The sequence below is a fragment of the Ustilaginoidea virens genome, chromosome 4, assembly GCF_000687475.1.
Source record: "Ustilaginoidea virens chromosome 4, complete sequence".
NCBI lineage: Eukaryota > Fungi > Ascomycota > Sordariomycetes > Hypocreales > Clavicipitaceae > Ustilaginoidea > Ustilaginoidea virens.
Window position 1 is genome coordinate 5,048,787 of NC_057319.1, and position 25,128 is coordinate 5,073,914.

The 25,128-nt window shown below is 55.0% G+C and overlaps 9 protein-coding genes across 9 annotated transcripts; 5 read left to right on the forward strand and 4 right to left on the reverse strand.

The window, feature by feature from the left end:
- Nucleotides 1-1,238: 1,238 nt before the first annotated feature.
- On the reverse strand, nucleotides 1,239-3,053 carry UV8b_05848 (uncharacterized protein; the record flags this gene model as incomplete). The annotated part of the gene is made up of 4 exons (XM_043143345.1): nucleotides 1,239-1,795; nucleotides 1,861-2,457; nucleotides 2,566-2,747; nucleotides 2,845-3,053. 4 exons carry the CDS (start codon nucleotides 3,051-3,053, stop codon nucleotides 1,239-1,241), a joined length of 1,545 nt encoding a protein of 514 aa, XP_042999278.1.
- A 2,958-nt stretch (nucleotides 3,054-6,011) lies between these two features.
- UV8b_05849 (uncharacterized protein) lies at nucleotides 6,012-7,298 on the forward strand (the record flags this gene model as incomplete). The annotated part of the gene is made up of 1 exon (XM_043143346.1): nucleotides 6,012-7,298. One exon carries the CDS (start codon nucleotides 6,012-6,014, stop codon nucleotides 7,296-7,298), a length of 1,287 nt encoding a protein of 428 aa, XP_042999279.1.
- A 2,726-nt stretch (nucleotides 7,299-10,024) lies between these two features.
- Nucleotides 10,025-11,948, forward strand: UV8b_05850 (uncharacterized protein; the record flags this gene model as incomplete). Its single annotated transcript, XM_043143347.1, has 7 exons — nucleotides 10,025-10,162; nucleotides 10,224-10,281; nucleotides 10,337-10,623; nucleotides 10,708-11,103; nucleotides 11,178-11,362; nucleotides 11,458-11,629; nucleotides 11,712-11,948. The coding sequence occupies 7 exons, from the start codon at nucleotides 10,025-10,027 to the stop codon at nucleotides 11,946-11,948; spliced, it is 1,473 nt and encodes a 490-aa protein (XP_042999280.1).
- Nucleotides 11,949-12,590: 642 nt separating this feature from the next.
- Nucleotides 12,591-13,841, reverse strand: UV8b_05851 (uncharacterized protein; the record flags this gene model as incomplete). The annotated part of the gene is made up of 1 exon (XM_043143348.1): nucleotides 12,591-13,841. The coding sequence occupies one exon, from the start codon at nucleotides 13,839-13,841 to the stop codon at nucleotides 12,591-12,593; it is 1,251 nt and encodes a 416-aa protein (XP_042999281.1).
- A 2,683-nt stretch (nucleotides 13,842-16,524) lies between these two features.
- On the forward strand, nucleotides 16,525-16,962 carry UV8b_05852 (uncharacterized protein; the record flags this gene model as incomplete). The annotated part of the gene is made up of 2 exons (XM_043143349.1): nucleotides 16,525-16,725; nucleotides 16,789-16,962. The coding sequence occupies 2 exons, from the start codon at nucleotides 16,525-16,527 to the stop codon at nucleotides 16,960-16,962; spliced, it is 375 nt and encodes a 124-aa protein (XP_042999282.1).
- A 1,022-nt stretch (nucleotides 16,963-17,984) lies between these two features.
- Nucleotides 17,985-19,288, forward strand: UV8b_05853 (uncharacterized protein; the record flags this gene model as incomplete). The annotated part of the gene is made up of 2 exons (XM_043143350.1): nucleotides 17,985-18,380; nucleotides 18,530-19,288. The coding sequence occupies 2 exons, from the start codon at nucleotides 17,985-17,987 to the stop codon at nucleotides 19,286-19,288; spliced, it is 1,155 nt and encodes a 384-aa protein (XP_042999283.1).
- A 26-nt stretch (nucleotides 19,289-19,314) lies between these two features.
- UV8b_05854 (uncharacterized protein) lies at nucleotides 19,315-19,634 on the reverse strand (the record flags this gene model as incomplete). Its single annotated transcript, XM_043143351.1, has 2 exons — nucleotides 19,315-19,526; nucleotides 19,574-19,634. The coding sequence occupies 2 exons, from the start codon at nucleotides 19,632-19,634 to the stop codon at nucleotides 19,315-19,317; spliced, it is 273 nt and encodes a 90-aa protein (XP_042999284.1).
- A 306-nt stretch (nucleotides 19,635-19,940) lies between these two features.
- Nucleotides 19,941-23,849, forward strand: UV8b_05855 (uncharacterized protein; the record flags this gene model as incomplete). The annotated part of the gene is made up of 2 exons (XM_043143352.1): nucleotides 19,941-23,093; nucleotides 23,169-23,849. The coding sequence occupies 2 exons, from the start codon at nucleotides 19,941-19,943 to the stop codon at nucleotides 23,847-23,849; spliced, it is 3,834 nt and encodes a 1,277-aa protein (XP_042999285.1).
- A 448-nt stretch (nucleotides 23,850-24,297) lies between these two features.
- On the reverse strand, nucleotides 24,298-25,053 carry UV8b_05856 (uncharacterized protein; the record flags this gene model as incomplete). Its single annotated transcript, XM_043143353.1, has 2 exons — nucleotides 24,298-24,570; nucleotides 24,709-25,053. 2 exons carry the CDS (start codon nucleotides 25,051-25,053, stop codon nucleotides 24,298-24,300), a joined length of 618 nt encoding a protein of 205 aa, XP_042999286.1.
- Between the last annotated feature and the right edge of the window lie 75 nt (nucleotides 25,054-25,128).

A 25,128-nucleotide genomic window follows, 5' to 3' on the forward strand; every position in this document is an offset into this window, starting at 1 on the left:
GAGTGGTTGGTCGACGCCGTCGCCTCGCGGCCAAGCTCGCGGCCAAGCTCGCTACCATCCAGCCTCCTTGGCTTCGGCTTCACCCGCGCACCCCGTGCGTCCAACCGGGCAAGATGGCGAAACGCTTCCCCGCGCCCAGGTCGATAGATGGTGCAGTAAAAGTCCCTAGACGGATATATGCCGCATGTTGGTGTAGGCCGCCTCCGTTCCTCCCGGCCGCGCAACTCCAAGCCATCGCTCCCACTCCCTCACCCCTTGTCCGTGATACCACGAGCGGGCAGGCACGTCAAGCCTGTGTGGCCCCCGTGAAAAGTGTCGTGCAACCGGCTCAGCAGCCACATGCCCTTGCTGCTGCTTCCGCCCAGCCCGTGCATGCATGTCCTTTGAATACCCGGATCTACAGTACACGCACGGCGGCTCACCCGCTCCACACGGACGACTGACCATCAAGGGCACGCCAGCCCGAGGAATCTGTACGGACCCCACGGGGGGGGGTTGGGGGGTGATATCAAATAATCTTGGCGAGATGTTTGAGCTGCCTGCGTAGCACGTGGGATTGATACATATTCATATATACAGCCCTCACCACGCACGAGCCACGGACCGAAGAAGCATAAAGAACGACAAGCCACTCACTCACTTATTTGTCCACAGGTAAATAATACACCAGCATCTCTAGGGAGGAGTGTCATCTAGGTCAAGCCAGTAAGTACGGAGTAAGGTCATCCAGGTCGAGGAAAAAGCAAAAAGTGAATCCTGGGTCGCGCCGGGGATTGAACCCGGGACCTCTCGCAAGCTAAGCTCGGGGTGTGACCCTAAGCGAGAATCATACCACTAGACCACGCGACCGCACGTGATGAATCACGCTTTGTTGTAGACAGGGAATGATATTTTGGCTCAAGTGTGCTTGTGCAACAAGTGTTAGGGAGCTTGGATGGTTGACGTCTTTGTGCGTGTGCCCCAACTCCCCATTTGGGGCTTTTCGGAAGCTCTCGTGCAAAGTGTCACGTAGACGCAGAGCGGAAGCTGTTTCACATACTGCCTGTCATTGTTCCAGGCGTCCTTGCGCTCTTGGTTCGACAGCGAGTGCAGTGTTCAGCAACCAGCACTCTCGAGGCATCGACACACGTCTCAACGCATCCTTTTACACTAATCTACTGGGGGAGCCATGGGGCGTCCAAAGACATTTATTCAAGTAGTAGAAACGCCCTCGAGGCCAGCGGGCGCTGATTCTGCGCTCATCCGTGACGGATCCTGAGCGGATGCGCCTCGGTGTTGAAGACAAAAGTGGTCTTGCCGTACCCCTGGAAATGAACCTTGCCCTCCCCCGCAAACGTCAGGTACGCGTACTTGAGCGTCTCGGCCAAGAAGAAGCTCTCCATGAAATTCTCCTTGGTCCCGCCGTCCGGCTTGGTCACGTCGTCCAGGATGGCGAAGCCGGATCCGGCCCTGCAGCGATCGCGGATGGTGGTGAATGCGCTCCACACCATGTCCTGGTACTTGGGGTAGCCCGTCACCCGGTACGCGTAGTACAAGCTCTCGATGGTTTCGGGACGCAGGGCGTAGTCGGCCAGCCGGGTCCAGAAGCCGGCCTTCTTGTACGACTCGGCATACTCGGCGGGGACGGTGCGGTTCGCGTCCGTCGCCCAGCGGAAGAGCTCGGGCCCGATGCCGGACGCGGTCCCCTTGTACGTCTCGTAGTAGGACTCTGCGAGGGCGAGCCCAAAGTCGACGTACTTGGCATCGCCGAGGAGGACGCCGCCGAGGATGAAGTTGCCGCCTACAAAGGAAGCCACTAAAAACGAACGGCGTTAGCGGGGACGCGCCGGGCGCCGGGGGACACGCAGGCAGCGCACTTACAGTGGCCGGACGCGGGGATGATCTGCGTGCCGTTGTACGCAGCCAGAAATGTCAGGTCGGGGCGCGACGTGGGATGGGAAGCAAGGTGCTTGATGGAGGATTCGGCGGCCGCCACCCAGCGGTCCTTGTAGTGGCCAAACTCGTCGGGGTCGTACAGGTACATCTTGATGAGGTACTCGTAGTAGCTGTCCGTGCCGCCGCCCCAGCTGCCAAACTGGCTGCGGAACTTGCCGTCCTTGATGCCGAGCTCGTTGCCGACCAGGCCGGGGAACGACTCCGGCAAGCCCTGTGGCTCGGTGAGGTACTTCTCCGCCTTTTGGGCGAGCTGGGCGTACGTCTTGTTGCCGGTCAAATCGCTCAGGCGCGTCCACTCGAGAACCAGGGTGCCGATTCCAGCGGGGCCGTTGGATTCGGATCCGTTGATGCGAGGCTTGGGGTTCAGGTAGATGGTGCCGTCGGGGATCCCGGTTGGCGTGCTAAAGGCAATGCTGAGGCTGTTTCCGAGGATCTGCGCCTGCTTGAGAAGCCTGCCGACGAGTTTGCGGTCGCGGTTGGTGGTGAGCAGGTCCTTGTATGGGCCAGTCAAGAGATCGTAGCCTTTCTTGCAGGATACCATGTCAGCCGTGCTTGGCGAGCGAGCGTGCGTGCGTGCGTGCGTGCGCGCGCGTGTTTTTGTCACTCGGGAAGGGGGCATCGCAAGCTCACCAGCGAGTAATCCGCCGAGGTAGCGAATGTTTGACTCAAACAGCGAAATTTCGGAATTCACCTCCTGGGTCGTGGTGAAGTCCACCGTGGAGGCGAATTCGAGAATCTGGCTCACCGTTTCGCCCTCCTCCATGACGATGGCGGTACTCAACGAGTCTATGGCGGTGACGCCCCAGCCGTTCCTGCATTCTGCCCATTAGAACCAGACTCGACCGACGTAGGAGTTGGCCTAGCGGCCGCCGGAGAAAAAAAAAAAAAAAAAAAAAAACCATGCCTCACCTGTCGTCGTAAAAGGAATTGTTGAGGGGCAGCAGAGAATCATGACGAAACGCATGGTCGTAGTACCCCTTCCAAGCCGTCCGGAAAGCATCTCGAACTTGGGAGGCCTTTTCCGCATCGGGCTTGTACAGGGGTTGTTTCCACGGGCCGCTGGCGAGCACCGGGCTAAGGAGCAAAGCCGCAAACGCGAACTGGCTGATAAATGGCATGTTGGGCTACGGAGCCGGCTGTGCGGGAAGTGATGATGGGATCAAAAGGTTCAGGATTTGAGCCCGGCAGTTCTGTAGTCATGGCCGAGGAAACCAGGGTCACGGCTGCTTCTTATAGCACTTGCCCATGCCCAGGGCCGCGGCCGATGGTTGAGACATGGAAACGGACGTGGATGCCACCCTTGTCTGGGGGCGTGACGGACGTGACGGACGACGCCATCCCTCGTGTCTTTTCTCGTGTCTTTTGCCGCCAGGGGTCGCCATGGGAAATGGCGCAGACCAGGGTTGACGGACTAGGCATTGCATCTCGGCAAGACAAGAAGAACTGTCCAGCAGGCTGGCCTTGCTGCATCCTATGAAGGCGCTGGCCAGCCGAGTTGTCACCGTATTAGGTAGGTGGCTGCATAATTAGCTTGCGCATGAGAGTCGTAGTGTCGCAGTGTGAGTCCGTCCTCCTCTGTTGACCGCGCAGTCGGTCGACGAGGGAATCCGCGCCGCCGATCCATGGCAAGTGGGATGCAAGGGGCTCTCGGCCACTGGCAACATGAAGTCCTGATGCAGGTGTGCAGGTGTGCAGGTGTGCAGGTGTCTTGAGGTTGTGATGGGGACAATCACCAAGAATAAACAGCGGTTGAAAAGGAGATTATCTCATCAACAGATTACATACATACGTCGCTGCAGGAGCACGGAGGGTAGGGCTTAGAAGGACATCAAGGTGGGTCCAGCAGCACTAGGCTGGTCCTTGGTCCCTGGTCCCCGCCAATAACCACGATTGAGTCTAAAGTTGGTTAGAAATTTCAAACATTATTTTCTGTATATACAGGAGAAAACTCTCAAGTACCAAGCACCAAGCACCAAGCACCAAGCACCAAGCACCAAGCACCAAGCACCAAGCACCAAGCCAATAAAAAATTCCGCACCTCGACTGAGAAATTTCCCGTATTGCAGCTGCTGGCTGGTACATAGCAGAACCCAGATCCCACAGATCCGCCGAGTCCGAGTTCGAATCAAGCAGCCCGCACGGCTGTGTGAAATTGCACCAGACACCCCCCCCCCCTCCACCCCCCCTCTGGGTCCAGTGGAGGGAGATGGGAGTTTCCAACTTACCAGGCACAAGGTACTCCGTACTTGGCTCAGGTTCATACATCCAATGCATCCATCATCAAGCAGCCACGCAGCCACGCAGCCATCGCATCTTCTCCCACAAGCACCACCACTGCGGCATCATCATCATCGCGCAGAATCAACCATGAAAGGCCAATGAAGTGTGCAGCATCAAATCTTGCAGGCGTCCCGTGCGGGGCTAGTCCCGCCATCCGAACCGTAAATACATAGCCCGCAAGCCGACCTGTGATTGAAGCCTCTGCACGGATGCGGCGTCGCTTCCAGCCGCCCACGCAGGCCGCCATGAGCCATCGCCGCCATGACCCGCCGCCGCCATCTGCTTGTACGAGTCAGCTGCTTGCACGAGTCAGCTGAAGGGCCGCAGGTTGCACCCCTGTTCCTCCAGCCTTGGCTCCCGCGAGCTGCATAGGCCAGCAATGGCCGCATGGTGGTTCATGTCCGTCTTGATGCTCCGACGTTTCCGGATGCCGGCAGCCTCTGTACGCGAAGATGCAATTCACAGCATCAAAAGAGTCAACCTCCCGGCCAGAGTCGGTCATCATGTGATAGCAAAACTCCCCGCTGTCCCTATGTTCAAAGAAGCCTCGCCCGATACCCGGCCGACACCCGCGACTTCCTTCCGAAGCAGCAGCAAGGTTTCGCCCATCAGAGTCTAAGTCGGACGAGCGGCTCTGCTGGCGTGGACTCCCGTCATGTCCGTGCAATTCAGACCATCGCCCACGGCTGTTGGACGGAGGGCACAGAATTGCAGGGCTTCTCTTTGAGGTGTCCATCACGGAGAAGGAGAGCTTATTTCAGTCGGTAAATCATTGTCATATAAGACCATGGTTTATGAACAGGCCCGCGTCAAGAGTTGTCGATTTACTGGTCCTACGCCCCTTGATAGTAGCCGCGCTCTTCAACATCTCATGTCTGTTCCTTCAGGTAGCCGTGGATCTGCTTAGGCGACCCGATACAAGGGACAAGTGTCTTACGACCTACAAGATGCACCAAGACGAGGTGCTTGACTTCCAAGCGATGGACTAACAACACGAGAATGTGACGTGCTTGTCGTTGACAAAACTCAATGTCGGCGTCAAACTCAGACCGCGCTTAGCATGCGGATCCCAAAATTCGTCGGATTTCGCGCTTTCGCTTTAGACTTTGGGAGGCTGCGCCGCCTGCTGCAAGGCCGCATTCAATACCCAGGATCAGAAATCATCCTCGGGTGTTTGACACAAAGCAGCCACAGAAATGGGACATCTTTGGGACAGCCTGAGTCAAGGAACCCCCCCCCTCGCCCGAGTGATCCATACGCCAGATGGTTTCGCGTTGCTTCGGGAGGCTGTCGTGACCACAGCCGACCCAGTTGGTGAACCAGTTGGCGGCCCAGAATCGAGACTCTGTCTTTGCGGTTCTTGAAAAAGGCCATATTTTTGCCTTTGGTCAGACCTGCTGTAAGGCGCAGCGCGGATGGAGGACCCATCTGAGACGCACCGCAGCGGTGCGATTTTTCTGTCTTGCTCCCTTGGAAGCGGAAGCATATCGATGCTACGGTAGAGCCCAATTGGGTTTGGAGAGGCATCGTAGGGTGACGAAACTGGGGCAGAAAGATGCGGCGTCTCGTGGGATATATATATATATAAGATCAATCCGCCTCCGCCTCCGCCTCTTACCCTGTCCGCCCGGGAAGTTCTCGATCCAAGGCTCGTACACTTCGAGAGCATAGAGTGAAGAGCTCGCTTGGTCCGCTGCGACGAGAACACGCCATTGACCGGCACCTACACTGCACCGGGAAGCAGCCCGCGCCTGGGAAGCCCCCCCATCCGTCGCCCCCATCCGTCGCGAGCCACGATGCGCTCTCTCGTGGTGGCTGCCCTGATGGGCGCGGCCCTCGCCACCGGAGACGCCCGCGTCCAACCTCGTGCCGCAGACGAGGCCGCCTTGTGCGCGGACCGCTGCACGGAGCGCTGGCTGGAATGCAAAGCGAGTCCCGGCGCCGACCGGGAAACGTGCCGCGCCCAGTATAGCAGCTGCCTCGGGTTCGACCACCTCGACCATGGCGACAAGGTGCCGCTACCAACCGCGTGTCAGTTCCCGGACGGCCGTCGCCGGCCCTTGCCCAGGCCGCCCCTCGAGGCTTGCGCCCGCGAATGCAACGCCGAGTTTGAGCGGTGCCGCACCGCACCCCAGGCGCCCCTGGCGTGGTGCGCGACCGACTACTCCGGCTGCTTGGGATACATCCCCTTCCCCGAGGACAAGGGCGCGCCGTTCCCCAGCCCTACCGCCTGCGTTGCCAAGGACTCGAGGCGCCTGAAGAAGGGCTCCCGCTACGAAGGGTGCGCCGAGCTGTGCACGGAAGAGTTCCAAGCCTGCCGCGACAGACCCGGCGCGAACCCCCTGTTCTGCGCGTCCAGAATGGCCCAGTGTCTGGGATACAGCCCGTTCAGAAACGGCTTCTTCCAGCCCCCGACCGTCTGCTACAAGCCCAAGGCCCCCAAGACCAAGACCCCCCACGACTCCTGCGCGCGCAAATGCCTCAACAAGTACGGCGCTTGCAAGGCCCGGCCCGGCCCGACCCACGACCTGTGCGACTTCTCCCTCAAGCGCTGCGTCGGCTACGACCCCTTCCAGAACGGCGAGCTGCCGAACCGGGTCTCGTGCGCGCAGACCAGCAGCGCCGCCATGATAACGCTTGCCCCGCGCGCCGTCCCGGACAAGGATCCGCCCCAGAATAAATGCGCCCTGAGGTGCATGGCGAGATACCAAGCTTGCTGGGCGGGGCCGCCTTCCAACTTCCGCAGTTGCCGCGTCAATCTGAGGAACTGTCTTGGTTTCCAACCGGATGATCGCAAAAGCAAGTTCCCCACCACTTGCATACGATTTAAGAGGCCTTATTGCACGACCAGGAGGCTGCTTGGCCCCGCCGCCAAGCCCGGCTCTCCTCCCATCACGACGTATCCGCCGCTGACGACGTCCTCTCTTCGATATTTCCCGGACACGGACACGGAATCGGAATCGGATCACTACGACGAGGGCAAGCACGGGACCAAGACCCACGTCATCACCATCACCTATACCCTCCCGGCACCGTCCAACACCACCGCTCCCGCTGGATCGACTGTCGCCATCACTCCATAAAATCGGAACCGGGTGACCAACGGGCTGCACGCTACTACGCGCCGCGCTGTGACTAAACAAGGAGCGCATCATCAGCTTTACTTTCCTACTCTCCTGCTTTTGAAAATCATCCATCTTCTTCTTAGTCTATTAATCCATCTGATATTATTTCCTTATTGCAAAGCTGAGCCCAAGGTGCAGCGTACGCCAACAATTTAACACTCGTGATGCCGTTGCCGTAGTATTTGATGTCGCAAGACGCTGCTCATCCCGTGCCTACGCGTGAATCATTGCGCGAAACATTGTCAAGAAACCTACTAGCATCGTAAACAGTAGTATTGCAACGGCATTATCAATGGCATCATTGCCAACAGCGTCATCTTAAACAACACCATTAACAATGTCATCGTTAGTTAATAATCCGTCGACAACAACAGCATTCCGGCATGGCCTCCGCATCGGTTCATCTAGAACCGCCGCCGCCTCCCCCGCACTACGTACAAACCTGCGATTGTAGAGGCACCTGTTACGGTCTCAGACTGTACAGATGTGCCCTTGCAATCATGTAGGACCCAGCGGTATAGAGACCGACTACTGCCAATTTCAAGACCATCTATGTTTAGATTCTGCGAATTATTTGTAAGTATCTACGGTACACTCGCCAACATTGACTTTTCTCGAGCCTTCGGTACGGTAACAGTATCCCTTGGTTGTTCCAATATCACCGTTACTTATTTTCCAGCCGTCTTTTGCCAAGGCTTCAATACGTCTTCTTCCCACACTAATAAAGCTCCTGCCGACTATAAGGACAAATCTCCTATCGATATATACATTTCCACTCGACAGCGATGGCTACAAAAGCCTAAGCTTTTCTGTGTAATTAACATACAGACGTCTAGATGCCGGCATAGTTAGTTCTAGCTACACGTATCTAGCGGAGAGATATGTATATATATGTTGACACAAATCTCCGACCGACACAATAGATTAACCTCTCGTCGAAAAAGGGAACATAACTTCTACCGACACTATTGGCACATGTCCTGCCAGAACTGAAGGCATGGAAGAAATGTGTGTGAATGCATGCACTGACGTGTGGATAGACTGTCGCTGTAACTCCTGTACTGATAACTTCTCTGCTCGGCCGACTGCAAGCTTTCGGGGCGCGCGCCGGCTTTTGAGTTTGAAGACTTGAGTGCTCTTGACCTTTGCCAAACGCTTCAAGACATGACTTGAACGCTTCCTGGCAACCTACTACGCGATGCCACAGTTGGAGAGGTTTTTGGCAAACTTACATTCGCCGAGTCAGCTTGTTTGTAACTAGGAGAGGGGAATTTAAGAATGATGTAGACTGCTTTGGGTTGTAAAGTCAATCCTACGTACACTAATCTAGGTGGCCTCTTGTCATTTTCTATTTATCGATATTTTCTTTTTTTTTCCTTTTGCGGTGGCTGTATGCGGCAGTAATAGACCATTATAAGAGCATTTACCTCTTACTTAATAAAGCACGTATTGGCAAACAACTTTCTCATGAAGCTTACGTACTTGGAGAGTAGCTGACTGAAATGGAGCATCTCACCTGGGCAACCGAGGCGGTATTTTCTCACCCAGCTTGTCTCACCCAGCTTGTAAGTCAGTCAGCCTTCGTTCACTGGGCCAGGAGCCATGGGACAGACAGCAGGCCAAGAGCCAGCTCCGGCCATTCGCGAAACTGGGGAAACGACCGAATTATTCACACCCCACAATGCTTTGGCTAGTATTCATGACCTGACATGTGGATATTTTTGCAGCCAACAGAGTCTCCGAGGCAGCTGAAAGTCTGGTTCGATTGTGTAGGGTATTGACCGCATGCTAAACTACCAGTTGGGGGAGATAAAGCTGATAAAAGTAGCAAAGCCTCTTTTCACGATTACAAGAGACTGTTCCGAAAGGTTGAAAAGTACACGCAGCACTTTTACCTCCCTTGTTGGATTCCGAGGTTGGAAGTTGAAGGAGCAAAGAAGATACCAGCGGATCCCCGCCAAATTCTTTCGCTCGGGCTTTCTTTAAGCCGGATATAGGCACGCCCCTGCGACGCATACGCACGCACCTCCTTTAGCGGATGGACATGGCCCCCTGGCGCACAGAGTCCAGACATTCCGTTTCTGCATGCAACTGCTGGTAATTGCCGCTCTGGCCTGTTCGGATCCGAGGAAACCTTGTGCTGCTGCTCTCCGAAGTTGCCGATGATAAGAAGGGGGCTGAAAGCCCAATGTCCGCTGTTCGGTGAGCGAAGGGCGGGGGGAAGCTGTGTGGCAAAAGTTGGGAACTGTCAGCTCATTCTAGCCCAACATCGACAAGAAGAATGTCGTTGGGGGACGTCGTGGGGGGACGCGACGTATCGACTATGACCGGGCTGAGGCATGTCTGTTCCGATTGATCAAGATCTTCGATTGCTGACATTGGGGCTCCGGTCAGCTCGGCATGCACATCGCCATCCTTTCGACAAAGCCACACCGTTGCAATGACCGAGACAATCAGGCCAACGGCTCACCGCGTTATACTACCATGCTGAAACTCAAAACCCGAGCAGGGCATAAAGTCGATTTGACCTCGCCTTGCTTTTTGCCTTGGTTCTCTTTTCCTTTGCATCTCTTTTTGTCTTTCTTGTCCCTCCTCTCTTGGACGCTCTTTCCCGAAACCATCTGCATCTTACCTGCTCCACATCTCAGCTGAACGATGCCATCACCAGACTTGCGGATATAAACATGGCCTCCAACTGCGGGTTCGCCCATTCCGACGCCACCGTCTTGGAAAAAGCCGACGAAAGAGATGGTCCGGCTGCTTGGGCCAGCAAATCGCGAACCCAATCCGGCCATGTTGACGAGAAAAAGGTGCTAAGCAAGGTTTGCTGCATCTGCCCCCTTTCCTCGTCCCGGCAACCGATCAGTCAGTTGACAATCTCAGATGGACATGCGGTTGATTCCCGTGCTCGCGCTGCTCTATCTCTTATCCTTTCTTGATCGTGAGTGCCGCTCCCCATCAAGTCCAGCTTGACCGTGCTAAGAGAGAATTACCAGGCGGAAACATTGGCAACGCCCAAGTCGAAGGTCTAAGCGGAACGCTCGGCCTCCTTCCAGACCAGTACAACTGGTGTCTTACAGTCTTCTTCTTCCCCTACGCCGCGTTCGAAGTCCCAAGCAATCTGCTGCTCAAGAAGCTCCGTCCCAGTCGCTGGCTGCCCACCATCATGGTGGCCTGGGGAGTGGTCATGACGCTGATGGGGCTCGTCAAGAACTACCACGGGCTCTTGATTGCCCGTTTCTTCCTGGGCGTCGCCGAGGCCGGCCTTTTTCCAGGTGTTGCTGTACGTGCTGCTCAACCCCCCCCCTCACCCCCCCTTTTTTTTTCCCCTCTTGAGCGTTACACCGCCATGATGCTAACAGAACAGTACTACCTCACAATGTGGTACTGCAGACACGAAGTCCAATTTCGGCAAGCGCTCTTCTTCAGTGCGGCCTCCATTGCTGGCGCCTTCAGCGGTCTCCTCGCCTTTGCAATCAGCAAGATGGATGGAGCGGCTGGCCTTGAAGGCTGGCGGTGGATATTCATCCTTGAGGGCATCGCCACTGTGCTTGTGGCCTTTGCTGCCTTTTTCCTGATTCATGATTTTCCAGAGACGGCCACGTTCTTGAGCGAGGACGAGAGAGCCTTTGTCATCCACAGGTTAAAGTATCAGGGGCAGACGACCACGCAGGTAGAGCAGGCCGAGGAATTCGACTGGAAGTATGTTGCGCAGGCCTTTGTGGATTGGCAGGTTTGGGTGAGCATCCTCGTTTACTGGGGGGTAAGTTTCCCTCGTCTCTCTTGATTTTACCCGTGTGTTTGGCTTGCGTTGCAGCGTTATTTAAACCAAAGCAGGTTGTCTGCCCAATATACGGAATCAGCCTGTTTCTCCCCAGCATCATCAAGGGCCTCGACTACTCCAAGACGGAGGCGCAGCTCATGACCGTCCCCATCTACGTCACCGCCGCCATTCTAGCCGTGATTTTCGCCTTTCTATCCGACAAGGCCGGCAAGCGAAGCCCCTTTGTGATCGGCTTCATGTGCATCGCTGTCGTTGGATTCACCATGCAAGTGACCTTTACCCCCCCTCATTTCGAAGGGAATTTCTCTCTGGCGCTGACAACGGGAATCCCAGGTGTGCTGCGTCGGCCAACCCCAAGGTCGTGTACGGGGGCGTCTTCGTCGTCGCGTGCGCCATCTACCCTGCTTTCCCCGGCATCCTCGCCTGGCTGTCCAACAACCTGTCGGGAAGCTGCAAGCGGAGTGCAGGCATGGCCGTACAAATCAGCGTCGGCAATCTCGCAGGCGTATGTACATTTCCCCCGCCTTTCCACTCACGCTTTGTACGGGGGGGATTTTTTATTTCATTCATTCTCACGCCCTCAAAAGGCCATGGCGTCCAACTTTTACAGAAAACATGACGCGCCGCGCTATTTCCTCGGCCATGGGCTGGAGCTCGGCTTCCTTGCCGTGGGCATCATCGCCGCGGGGGTTCTCATCCTGGGGTACAAGAGACTGAACGACGCGAGGGAACGAGACTTGGCAGAGGGCAAGGCCGGCAATTTCTCTCCGGCCGAGTTGAGTGCGCTTGGCGACAGGGCGATAACATTTCGGTACATGTACTAATGCGCAATGGCATTCTTATGCAATACATCTTCTTCTTCTTCTTCTTGCTCCTCTTCTTCTCCTTCTTCTTCTTCTTCTTCTTCTTCTTCTTCTTCTTCTTCTTCTTCTTTTTCCCTTATCTTACCTCTCCCCCTTTTGCTTCTGTTCTGCTCGCGCAAACCAAGGGAAATCGACACCCACGTCAACGTTCATCTACCGTGTTGCGGACGTCAACGGCAAAAGCACTCAAGCAGAGCACCAGTTCTGGCTTACTCCCCGCAGCGAACGCATTGTCCTGCACCCGGCCCTAGCGAGCGCCTCGCGGTGCCGTATTGCCTGGCGTGCCCGGGCGCTCACCCACTGCCGCTTGCGTTGCGTCTCGTTGCGCCGCAACTTGCACAGATGGCCGCTCCGAGACAAGCGCCCTGCATGCTTATCTGCAGGGACAAAGGGTGCCCACTGTGTGCCAAATCCGAGAGAAGGGAGAAACAGCCCTTGAGACACACACACACACACACACACACACACACACCCTTGCGCATGGAACGCACCTTGACACAGCACATCGAGAGGGGATTCTCTTGTGTTACAAGTTTTACCTACCTACGTAAAAGTACACCTAAAAGCCGAGAGCATACACCCGGATGCAAAATCCTCGCCAAACTACTCCCCGGAACGCAGCTCCTTATACAAGGGCAGCACCCACTTATCCTCGCTCTCCTTGGCCGCACGCCTCTGCGCAAGCTTGTACAAACCCACCTTGTGCGCCAGCCCCAGCAAAAAGTAAAAGATGCTCAATCCCGCCTTGGACTCTGGGTAAAGCCGGTGCGTCCAGGGTAGCCTCTGAACCTTGGTCATGTACGGCCGCAGCGTTGCGTCGTAGCCCGCAAATGCGGCGCCCAGGTTCTCGCCTCCGTGCTTGCCGATTTCCCCCGCAAGGACGTACGCGCCCAGAAGGGCTGCCGACGTGCCCATGCCCGTCATCAAAGAAGGGCAGTAGCCGGCGTCTCCGACGAGGACTACCCTTTCCTTGAACCACCTGTTATTGCAGACCTGGAGCACCTCGTTGGCGTAGAAATCCGGGCTCGTGCTCATGGCCTCGAGCACGCGGTCGGTTTGCGGCCAAGCCACGCTTCGGAAAATGTCCCGAAACGTTTCCTTTTGCGCGGCGACGTCCCGCTGGAGGGCTTCCTTGATCCGGCTTCCGTGGCTGCGGGTGATGAGATAGGCCTGGCCAAGATCCGGCTTGTGCCATCTCGTCATGATGAAGCGCCGTTCTGTGCCCAGGTGCACTGTTGCGTGGTTCTCGTCCCCGGGTCTCCTGGCGATGCCGTAGTAGGCGCAGAATGATCCGGTCGGGCGCAGGAACTGCTCGTCTCCGCCTTCATCCTGGTGCAAAGCCCGTCTGATGCGGGAGCCTTGGCCATCTGCTCCGACCAGCATGTCGTACTCCTCCAGGCTGCCGTCCGAGAGCTTGACGCGGACAACGTCATCGACGTTGGCAAACTCGTGGACAGACAGGCCGAACCTGTACGTCACTTTGTCCTTTATCCTGTCGTGGAGGATGCGGACCAAGTCTTCGCGCATAATCTCGAACTCGCTGGAGAAGCCTTGGGACTTGCTGCCCGGTTCGTGTCTGGGGAAGAAGAAGACGGACTTGCCCTTGTCGTCGACTATGTCGAGGCCATTCTCGTCGACGACGCGCGCCCGAACTTGATCAAGAATCCCCATCCGCTTCACGGCTTCTATGCCTTGCTCACGAATGTCAATTTGCTGCCCGCCGGTTCGTAGTGCATTCCATCTCTCGATGATGGTTATCGAGTGGCCAAGGCGTTGGAGCCAGAAACCTATTGCTTGACCAGCGATACCTGCTCCGACCACGAGGACCCTCAGGGGCTTCCCCTTGCCGCCCATGGCTGGAAGGACAGGCTGCTTGATATGAGGTGAACCTGGTATCCCGGGATGGGCATTTACGCAAAAGGAGGACAAGGAAATGCAGTGCAACCGTGTTCAGTGTTGACCAGATGCCGATTGGCTGATGGGCGTTCTTGTATCTCGGGAAAGCCACATCTTGGCAGGAGAGCTGCCGGTTAATATAGTTAGGAGCAAAAGCGAAAACGCCGGGCTCAGGGAGAATGCGCTAGTGTAACGGCTTATTCCCTGATGAGACCAGTACATGTACGTGGAGACAGCAACATACGTATCGTTTCTCTCGCCGCATCAATCGGTCTACGAGGATCCTTAGCGCCTGATTGCGGAGAGTGGCACGACAAGCGGCCTCGACCAGTCACCCCGTGTGTTTCCACCGTACAAAATTTGCACTGGCGTGCTGTTTGACCAAGGGCAGAGCGGTGGGCGAGGAACGATCTAGAGAACGCCAATTTCTCTGCATGATATTGCCGCACGGTGTCCTCTGGGATCGTATCTGGTCTTGTGCCTGGTTCCACTGCGTGGCATCGGTTCATGAAGCCGAACGAAGAGCGAGCTGAAGGGAGAATCCTCATTCTTGCTGACGAGACTAGGGCAGCAAGACGAAAGGTTCCATAAGTCGCACTATTGTGGCCCGCCGGCCCGCCGCCCCGTTTCGGCCTCATAAGTTCTCATGGGCTAGGGCTAGACTGGAGGAGAAGAAAGCCAGTCACGCTTCACGCTTTGACGTAAAAACCAGACCCTATCCAGACATAAGTCTGCACATTCTTCCAGTGAAATGGGCAGAGAGACCTTACATTAGGTAGTGTACCCTTGTTTCTTTACGAAAAAAGAAACTGACTGGCCCATTTTCTGGAATCTGGGCAGAACTGGGCACTCTACCATGCATTCAAGTAGCCCCTACGAGCGCGGTATCTCGTGACAGGGATGGACGCCCGATTTTAGTGATTCGACACTACGCCCTGTAATACCTCTAGTTCGACTGGCTAATCGTTGCAGAACTTCGCTTTTGGACCGCTTTATCCGAAAGGGCCTCCAGAAAAGGAAAAGGACCGCCCCTTCAACGAGGGTCACGGCCCAAGCTTCACGGCTTTGCTCCCGAAGTCCGAGCTTGGAAACGAAAACATCAGCAGTAATAACGCATATAAGGTCCGTGCGACATTACCTACCGAACCGGGCCTAAACGGAATCCCCGTCCCGACTGCTTCATCGAAAAACCGGTACGGTTGCCCCTCTGACTGTCCGTCATGGCCGGGCTTGGCTCCGCGTGTGACGGCTGTCTTCCCCATATCATCTCTCGTACTGTAAGTTGTTGTGACACCCCGGACATTTAAATCCTAGCAGGGTTTGACAAAGAAAATCCCCCTCGTCACATCTGCTCGACTTGGCGAACGACCTTTTTCGTTATTTTCATCGCCTCTTCTCAGGAGACATAATCACACATGACAAAAGGATGCTGCGCAGCGTAAGCGCTAAAGCCGCCAACATGGCCCCTCTTCCCATGTCCCTGCATCCACCTTTCTGCGTCTGGAAGGTGCTTTAGAGAGCCATCGTCGCTGGGGTTGCTCCATATTGTCTTGTTCATTTCGAAATTCACGTCGCAGCGCTGCAGTTTGTCGCCGCCAGAACCAAGGTTGGTCCGTGACCGCAGCAGCTATCCATTCCCATGGCCGTCCGGATGGGGCGAAGGGGGGAGGCTGACGTGGTGTCTGCCTACCGGCTTATGTGCCAACGGACGACCGCGTATGCTCTCGCACGTAGTTTAAACGAGGGCATGTGGTGAATGTCGACGCTTGGCAACACCAAGAACTTTCGCTCTTTTCCGCATTCATGGTAAATCCAAACTGCGGTCCAGACACATTTGGGGCACAAGATATGATGCACTGCATCCCACAAGGACGCCGGAAAGGGTCGATAGGGATAGAGAAGTTGTGCATAAAAGTGTGCAGAGTCTATTGATGACTCGAGAGCGAAACAAGTAAAAGCTCTAGCGATAGAGATTAAACGCATTCGAGCATCGTCATGATATCAATATTTACTATTGTTGGGAGTTTCCCGAGAGATGGGCGCACCAGACTGCTGACGAGAAATCGTTTTGCGAGTGCAAAATAGAACTTTGAGAATTAGGCTCCGTCAACGCCACTGAGCGTATGAGTCTGAACTGGAAGTATGCAGTTCTCAAGACTTGAATAATGTAACGGATGGTAGTTTTGACTCCCGAGAATGGAGCCTTGACCCAACAGACCAGGCACAACACTGTACCCGTTCGTAACTCATAAACCACTCGCACTTGGCTCTGGATAACACATGACCAACTTACTGCCTCGCGCGTACTTTTCACGGAGTACACGTACTATCCTGGTGACCACTGCTTTTGTCTTGATAGAGTTGGCGTTGCGGGAAGCTGTCGAAACTTACTTGGCCACAGGCGCGGCTGTTGACGTTTTCAGGAAAGTTTGTTAGCAGCGAACGCTTCATCCTGAGGTAAATTTAGCCAGAGTATAACAAGACAGAAATGACTGATAAAAGGGAATCTTGGAATCTCGGTTTGTAGTCCGTCTGGTTTGGGTCCCTGCCTTTTGATGATTCGTTTTCAATGAGCTGCCAACGCCGTATAGCATCCAACAATCAACATTTCTAAAACAAATTTTGCGGCTCAGAAAGAAAAATGCCACGCAGATCAGGCAGAACAGCTGAAAGGCCGTGGCCAGTCGAGAATGGACTTGTCTTGGCCGTGAAAAAAGACTGGCCAAAGATCAAAGGCAGAGTCAAGGCCATTCTTGACTCTTACGAATCAACAAAAAATGGGTACTGCAGTGTCCAGCTATCAGTCCTCGTGTCGAAAAAACCGCTTCGCAGGTCCTACCGAGTATGTATCTTGATGCTGACACAGGCTGAGCTCGACTGGGTTTCAATACTTGAGGAGATTCAGGATTACCTTGACACAACTTGTGATCACCTGACATCGCATATGTTGGCATGGGGTTGCTGGGAATTTGCACCCTATGATGGCTTCGAGACCACGTCCGATAGCATCATCGTTCAGGATTACGAGCAACAGCCCAGGGAAGCATCACCGGCTCCAACACGGTTTGCGCTTGACTGAGACAAAAACTGCATCAGGGCTAAGAATCAGGAAAGTCGCAGAGCTCGTCGAGCGTTCGTACGAAGGGTATGGTATGTATGATGAATTTGGACAGCACGAAAGATGGGCTTGAGTAGCAGGACAATGGGGATTGGCGGAGGAAGCTGCGAACGACAGTCTCTGGGCTGAAGAGCATTTCCGCGGCTGGGATAATAAGCCGCAGATAAACAGAAAAGATTAATAGGTGGTGGTTGTGCTTAGTCATTCGTTCCCGTCTCCGTTACCAATGGGTTAGGTGACTTGCTCCCTGTTCCCGCGCGCCCCAACAGAATACAAAAATGCATCAGTGGCTGGCCACTGCTAGAAGCTCCAAGTAAATGCTACCTCCCGGCAACCCCCATTCAGGTCCCTTCCTCAATAAAATTCAACGGGTAGCGTCGTAGCGACCCAGAAAAATGCGCTAGAGTGGAACCCTGGACCGCTAACCAGCCACATTGATATGTGCCAGAAAATAGTTGACATGTATTGATTGAACTCGGCCAGGACCGCAGGTTCTAGGTACATACTACGTACCACAGGTCCAAACTAAGCTTGTGGCCCGACTCCCTATCCCAGGGGATCCTTTCAACATTGGCGGGCGGGGCGGCGGGCGATGGCGGCCCCAATGAAAAAAATCCCTTGGCTCGAGTCCGTGTACACTGTACATGGCCGTAACGGTCCTATGGGCCTTGCGAAATCGCACCCTGCACCAACGTAGTTTTGCCGTGCTTCGGAAAGGAAATTCCCTCGAAGCCAACATTGAATTCCATTGAGGCCATCAACAGCTGCTCGGCACAATCTTCTCCCATCGCCAATTCCTCCTTTGGGTCAGCCAAGCGCTGCTCCTAAACTGACCCCCAAACCTCTGCCGCTCTTTGTCCGTCTCGTGTTAGACACGTTGGTGACTACTCGGACTCGCGGCAAATCTTTTTTTCCTTGCCTGTCGCCCTCCGTATTCCTCTCCCACACCTCAACAAACCTCCTGGAATACAAACACAGCAGCCATGTCTCGACTTCTCCGACCTGCCGCCCGCCTACTGGCTTCGAGTAGAGCTGCTTCTATCAAACCTCCCGCTACTCCCGCTTTTACCCAGGCACCGCGTGCCATCGCTTCTCCCGTCTTTTTCGGTGCTCAGCAGAGCAGGAAATATGCAGAGGGTGCTGGGGTCAAGGAGTACACCGTTCGAGAGGCTCTCAACGAAGCTTTGGCCGAGGAGCTTGAATCCAATCCCAAGGTTTTCATCCTAGGCGAGGAGGTTGCCCAATACAATGGTGCCTACAAGGTCACCAAAGGTCTCTTGGATCGCTTCGGCGACAAGCGTGTCATTGATACGCCAATCACTGAGTCCGGTTTCTGCGGTCTTGCGATTGGTGCTGCTTTGAGCGGCCTGCACCCTGTTGTAAGTTTCATCACCGCAATCCTTTCTGTGCTGTTGATATGCTTCGGCTCGACTCGGTTGGCGATGCTCTAGCCTGCGGCTCCGCTGCTATTCGACGCGCGCCATTCCATGTCATGTCAACGATGCTGACACTCCTGCTTGATCAATAGTGCGAATTCATGACCTTCAACTTCGCCATGCAAGCCATCGATCAGATCGTTAACTCTGCCGGCAAGACTCTTTACATGTCTGGTGGTATTCAGCCCTGCAACATTACTTTCCGTGGCCCCAACGGCTTCGCTGCCGGCGTCGCTGCTCAGCACTCCCAGGATTACTCTGCTTGGTACGGCAGTGTCCCTGGTCTAAAGGTCGTCTCTCCTTGGAGCGCCGAAGACGCCAAAGGTCTCCTCAAGGCCGCCATCCGCGACCCAAACCCCGTCGTCGTCCTCGAGAACGAGCTGATGTATGGCCAGTCATTCCCCATGTCTGAGGCCGCGCAGAAGGACGACTTCGTCCTTCCCTTTGGCAAGGCCAAGGTGGAACGCTCCGGCAAGGATCTGACCATTGTTTCTTTGTCGCGATGCGTTGGCCAGTCTCTTGTTGCTGCTGAAAACCTCAAGAAGAACTATGGTATCGAGGCAGAGGTTATCAACTTGCGATCTGTCAAGCCCCTGGATGTCGAGACTATTGTCAACTCCGTCAAGAAGACTCACCGCCTTCTCTCCGTCGAGTCTGGCTTCCCTCACTACGGCGTTGGCTCTGAGATCCTTGCCCTTACCATGGAGTATGCGTTCGACTATCTCGATGCCCCAGCTCAGCGAATCACCGGTGCTGATGTGCCTACTCCCTACGCCCAGAAGCTCGAGGAGATGAGCTTCCCCACCGAGAAGGTTATTGAGGATTTCGCCGCCAAGCTGCTGCGTGTCTAAATGACATAATTTGTTTGAAAATGGTATCAAATGAAGAGTTGACCGTTTGGGGTTATGAGAGGATTCGGAGCCACACGACAAGATACTCTCCGACAACAGGAAAGCCCAGCTGCTGACTTTACAGCAAGACTGAAGTATCGGCTGTAATCCAATGGTGATGGCTGCAAAAGAGCGAGGAAGACGATAGCAGCGTACTTGGAATGTCCGTTTATTTTATAGATGGGTTGGGGAAAAGGGACTTGTATTTGTATTTATCTTCTGCCATGCACACACCCTCTACCTCACATTCGTCTTTTATGACTCTTTGTGAAATATAACCAATGACGGCTTTAATGAGGTGCCCCATTTCAGGCTCCTGGCTTGTTTTCTTCCATGATTGTGTGCCTCCGGCTCGATGTACCTCCAGCTCGATCTTGGAGAGGCCTATGACATTGAGCCGTCCGGACAAAAATCATGTCGACACTGCAAGAGCCTCGACTTGGTCGTTCTTCTTTCCAAGAGTACTGTGTCAGTCCTGTCCCCATTCACAAACCCCACTTCCACTTTCGGTCAATGTGGGGCAGGTTTGGCCCTGCCAAGTTGACCAGGCTCATGTGTGACGTGAATCCAAGATTCGACCTCGGTGGTTTCCTCAAAACACCCAGCATGCAACATGGCCGGTATCGATGCCCTCCTTATTGCCCAGGACGAGAACGGTTTTGAGGACGTCATTCCTACAAATGCCGCCAGTCGGGATCCCGAGGCTCTGAAGCGACAGTTGGAAGACAAGTTTCTCACCCCATCGCGACAGTTCTCAACCGAGTGGCTCAATCGTCTGCAGCAGCGATGGGATTTCGAGACAGATTATACGTCCTTATTCAAGATTGCCCCCCCTCAGACGCGGACGGTGACAAGATTTCTCCGTCGTGGTCTGGAGGGTAGAGTAACGGGGTACAAAAGCGTGACGGTTTCTTCAAACAGTGCCACAGCCAAGAACTCGACCAGTCTGCTTCGAAAACCGGCAAACCGGGCTGACTTTGTCCGGGGAGCCGCTGGGTTCTTTCCTTTCGCTCCCGGGGGACTCGATGGCATTGAAGCCACTGCGGCATTGGAGGATCAAATCCATACTGGAAACGCCGCCGACGGAGGATCACGGTCGAACAAGCTCGACCGAGTGATTCAGCTAGGAGAGGGTGGACTACTTCAGGTTGCCCCAGGACTGCATCGTGGCATCGACTTTGGCAAGAAAAAGAGTGCAACCGATCAGGAAGCGGCCGCTGCTGTAAATGAGGCTTTGGAGGAAGAACCTGAAGACGCTGGAGCTATTCATGACGACAAGGTTGAAGGCGCATCACCTGGCGAGATATCAGAGGAAGCTTCGGATGGAGAAGACGAGAAGGAAGATGATATTGACGATATTTTACCCGTCGAGTTCCCTTCTTTGGAACCACATGGCGTGCTCGCTTCATCAAGTGCTCGCAAGGCCGGCCGCGAATGGGCGCACATGGTGGACATTAGACAAGGCATGCCAAATTTCCGAGAACTGGTGCCCGATATGGCGCGAGAGTGGCCTTTTGAGCTGGACACGTTTCAAAAGGAAGCCGTTTACCATCTGGAAAACGGGGACTCGGTATTCGTAGCAGCCCATACGTCGGCCGGCAAAACAGTTGTCGCTGAGTATGCCATTGCCTTGGCCGCTAAACACATGACCAAGGCGATTTACACATCTCCTATCAAGGCGCTGAGCAATCAAAAGTTTCGCGATTTCCGACAAACATTTGACGAGGTTGGTATCCTCACAGGCGATGTGCAGATCAACCCCGAGGCTAGCTGCCTGATCATGACGACGGAAATTCTACGAAGCATGCTGTACCGCGGAGCTGACCTGATACGTGACGTGGAGTTTGTCATTTTCGACGAAGTTCACTACGTCAATGACTTTGAGCGAGGCGTGGTTTGGGAGGAAGTGATCATCATGCTTCCTGAGCACGTTTCCCTCATTCTCCTGTCGGCCACCGTTCCGAATACCCACGAATTCGCCTCTTGGGTTGGCCGCACGAAACAAAAGGATATCTACGTCATCTCGACTTCAAAGCGGCCCGTTCCCCTGGAACACTACATCTGGGCCGGCAAGGATACACACAAAATCGTCGACTCGGACAAGAAATTCATCGAAAAGGGTTGGAAAGACGCACACGCGGCAGCCCAGCGTAAAGAGAAACAAGCTGCTCCTTCTCAAACCACGGTGGCTACTCGAGGTGGGAATCCTCGGGGCGGGCAACGGGGCGGTCCGCAAAGAGGCGGTCCTCAACCACGAGGCGGAAGAGGAGGCGGCCAGCAACGTGGTGGCCACCAGCAGAGAGGACGTGGGGGGCCACCGCGTGCTAGTCATGCTCCCGGTCATATGGGCCGTGGAGGTCGAGCTGGCGGAATGACTTCTGCTGCTCAAGACAAGAATCTTTGGGTGCATCTCGTCCAGTTCCTCAAAAAGAAAGCCCTGCTGCCGGCCTGCATCTTTGTCTTTTCCAAGAAACGGTGCGAGGAAAATGCAGATGCGCTGAGCAATCAGGACTTTTGCACGGCTCAAGAGAAGAGTCATATTCACATGATCATAGAAAATTCCGTTGCAAGATTAAAACCAGAAGACAGAGTACTGCCTCAGATCATCAGGTTGAGAGAATTGCTTGGTAGGGGCATTGCGGTCCACCATGGCGGACTGCTACCGATTGTCAAGGAGTTGGTGGAGATACTTTTCGCCCAAACGCTTGTCAAAGTGCTCTTTGCGACGGAGACTTTTGCCATGGGATTGAACCTACCGACGAGAACCGTCGTTTTCTCGGGATACCGGAAGCATGACGGACACTCGTTTAGAAACCTACTTCCCGGCGAGTATACCCAAATGGCCGGTCGAGCCGGTCGCCGCGGTCTCGACACCGTAGGATCCGTCATCATCGTGCCCCCGGGAGGCTCAGATGACGTTCCTCCCGTGGCAGAGCTGCGCAGCATGATTTTAGGAGAACCATCCAAGCTGAGGTCGCAGTTTCGGCTCACGTACAACATGATTCTCAACTTACTTCGGGTGGAGGCGTTGAAGATCGAGGAAATGATTAAGCGCAGTTTCTCAGAGCACGCCACCCAGCAGTTGCTGCCGGAGCATGAAAAGGACGTCAAGCTCGCGCAGGCCGATCTTGCCAAAGTCAAAAGGGAGGCGTGCAAAGTATGCGACGCCGCCATGGATGAGTGCCACCAGGCTGCTCAAGACTTCAAGCAACTCACCCTGGAGTTGTACAAGGGACTACTCCGCATCACCTTTGGACGCAGGATGTTTATGCCGCAGAGATTGATTGTATTCAATCTCGAGGGCATCCGCACAGCGGGTATTCTGATGTCGGAAGGCATGAGCCCGAGGGGCTCTTTTGAAGAGCCCATTCTGCACGTTTGTGCAATCAAACCTCCGAGAGAGCGACGAGACGCCACCGACCAGCTTCCCTTTATCCCTTCATTTCGCAAGTACTTGTATAAGCTTGCGCAGGGCAAGCGAGGCTTGCAGATTAAGCCTCTGCAAATTCCTCTTGCCGACGTGGAATGCTTGACGAAATGGGTTCTGAAGGGCACGATTCCTGAGATCTTCAAGGGTGGTAACGCTGGCCAACAAGCCATGGAGCGACTTCAGGAAATTTGCTCTGGCTGGGATGATCGGTGGGATGAGGTTGAGATGACCAAGATCAAAAGCTTGGCGTTGCAGGAGATTGTGGAAAAGAGGATGCAATTGGTAAAGATTATTTCCAGCTCGCCCGTCACAAAGTGCCCCAGCTTTTTGAAACATGTAAGTCGGGCCGCTTGATCCTACCGTTGTTGCGGAAACATCGCCAGACTTGCTAACGTTTTGCACGATTTGTAGTTTGCCATGTGTCACGACGAATGGCTCATCAAAGAACACATCTCTCAACTCAAACAGTCCCTATCCGACCAAAATCTCCAACTCCTCCCGGACTACGAGCAGCGCGTCCAAGTGCTCAAAGAGCTGGACTTTATCGATGACGCCACGCGCATCCAGCTCAAGGGCAAGGTGGCCTGTGAGGTGCACTCGGGCGACGAACTCGTCCTCACCGAGCTCATTCTCGACAACGTGCTCGCCCAGTTTGAGCCTGCCGAAATCGCGGCCCTCCTTTCGGCATTTGTCTTCCAAGAAAAGACGCTGGTGGAGCCAACCTTGACAGGCAACCTTGAGCACGGGCGCGACACGATTATTGCCATTTCGGAAAAGATCAACGACGTGCAGACGAGGCTGCAGGTGATTCAGTCGGCAGACGACTCCAACGACTTCACCTCCCGCCCGAGATTCGGCCTCATGGAAGTAGTGTACGAGTGGGCTCGAGGCATGAGCTTCAAGAACATTACCGCACTGACGGATGTGCTGGAGGGCACGATTGTGAGGACAATCACGAGGCTGGACGAGACGTGTAGAGAGGTGAAGAATGCGGCGAGGATTGTGGGCGATCCCGAGCTGTACCAGAAGATGCAGGAGGCGCAGGAGCTCATCAAGAGGGACATTACGGCCGTGGCAAGTCTATACATGTAAGAGCGGACATAAATGGCGGAACATTGATGTTTGGAGTAGGGAGGTGAGGATGGAAAATGCATTGCAACTTTGACCTGGGCTAGGGACACTCGGGGGGGACTCGTGTGATTTTTTTGAGGAGAAAAAGGGGGGGGGGGGGGCGCTGGGTTTGTGTGAGGAATGCCTGTGGCAGAAAAATCACGCTGTATAACATGGACTTATCGAAGACTGGTTCGATCATTGCAACGGCTGAAACAAGACCAAAATCACGACTTGCATTCCCAGATCTAAAAAGCATAACCGACCCAACCCGTCAACGCCAAGCAATGACGCCCCATCGATACGAACATGAAAAGCAATCAACTCCCCAGGATTCCAGTGTTTCATGAAAATCGCACCTCAAGTGTCCGGAACAAACGAGGGCGGCAAAACTTGCCAGACCGAGCCCATTCCTCCCAGACGCGGCTTTTTAGGCCCTCAAAGCCCGCAGTCTCTGCTTCAACTTCTCCTCCTCCTCGTTGGTCACCTCGGCCGACACAGGCTCTTGCTCCGCCGGGGTAGCCTTGCTCAGCTCCTGATTCAGCTCGATTCCCGCATCGTCGGCCAACTGGCCCAGCAGGTCGTGGACAGCATCCTCGGGGACCTGCGTCGAGGTCGACTGCGCAAACGCATCCTGGTAGATGGAATTCGTCATGGCATACTCCTCATTCTGCTCCTTGAACTGCTCGAGGACGCCGAGGCTCTGCACGCCACCCGTTGCGTTAGCAATTTCACCCGCCGCCCAGCGTTCCCACGGGACCGAGCAGCAGGCCCCCCCCCCCCCCTCCCCTAAAACGGAGACGGACAACCCGCGCCCAGCTTTGACGGGGGAAAGTCTCACCTTGGCAGGCGTGGCGTTCTTCTGCGCGACAGTCATGACCTTTGAGCTCTGCGCCATCATGTGCGTCATGCGGTTCATGGCGTTGTTGGCCTGGATCTGGGCGGCGCTCAGCTCGGCCATGTCGGCGACTTGGTCCATCTGCGAGGCCAGCGCCTGCTTGCTGAGGAGCATCTTGGCCTTTTGGTAGGCCTTTTGGGTCTCGCCGCGTTTGAGGAGGTCCTGGATCTGCTTCTTGAGGACGGGGTCCTGTTTGGCGGCCTTTTGGGCCTCGCGGCGGGCCTGCTTGGCTTGGAAGCGGGCTTGGAACTCGAGCTGCATGTCGCGGGCGAGTTGGCGGTTCGCCATGGTGGCGGGCGATGGCTTGTTTTTGTGATTCGAGGTTGAGGACGGGGGAGACAACGGGGGGAAGGGCCACAGGAC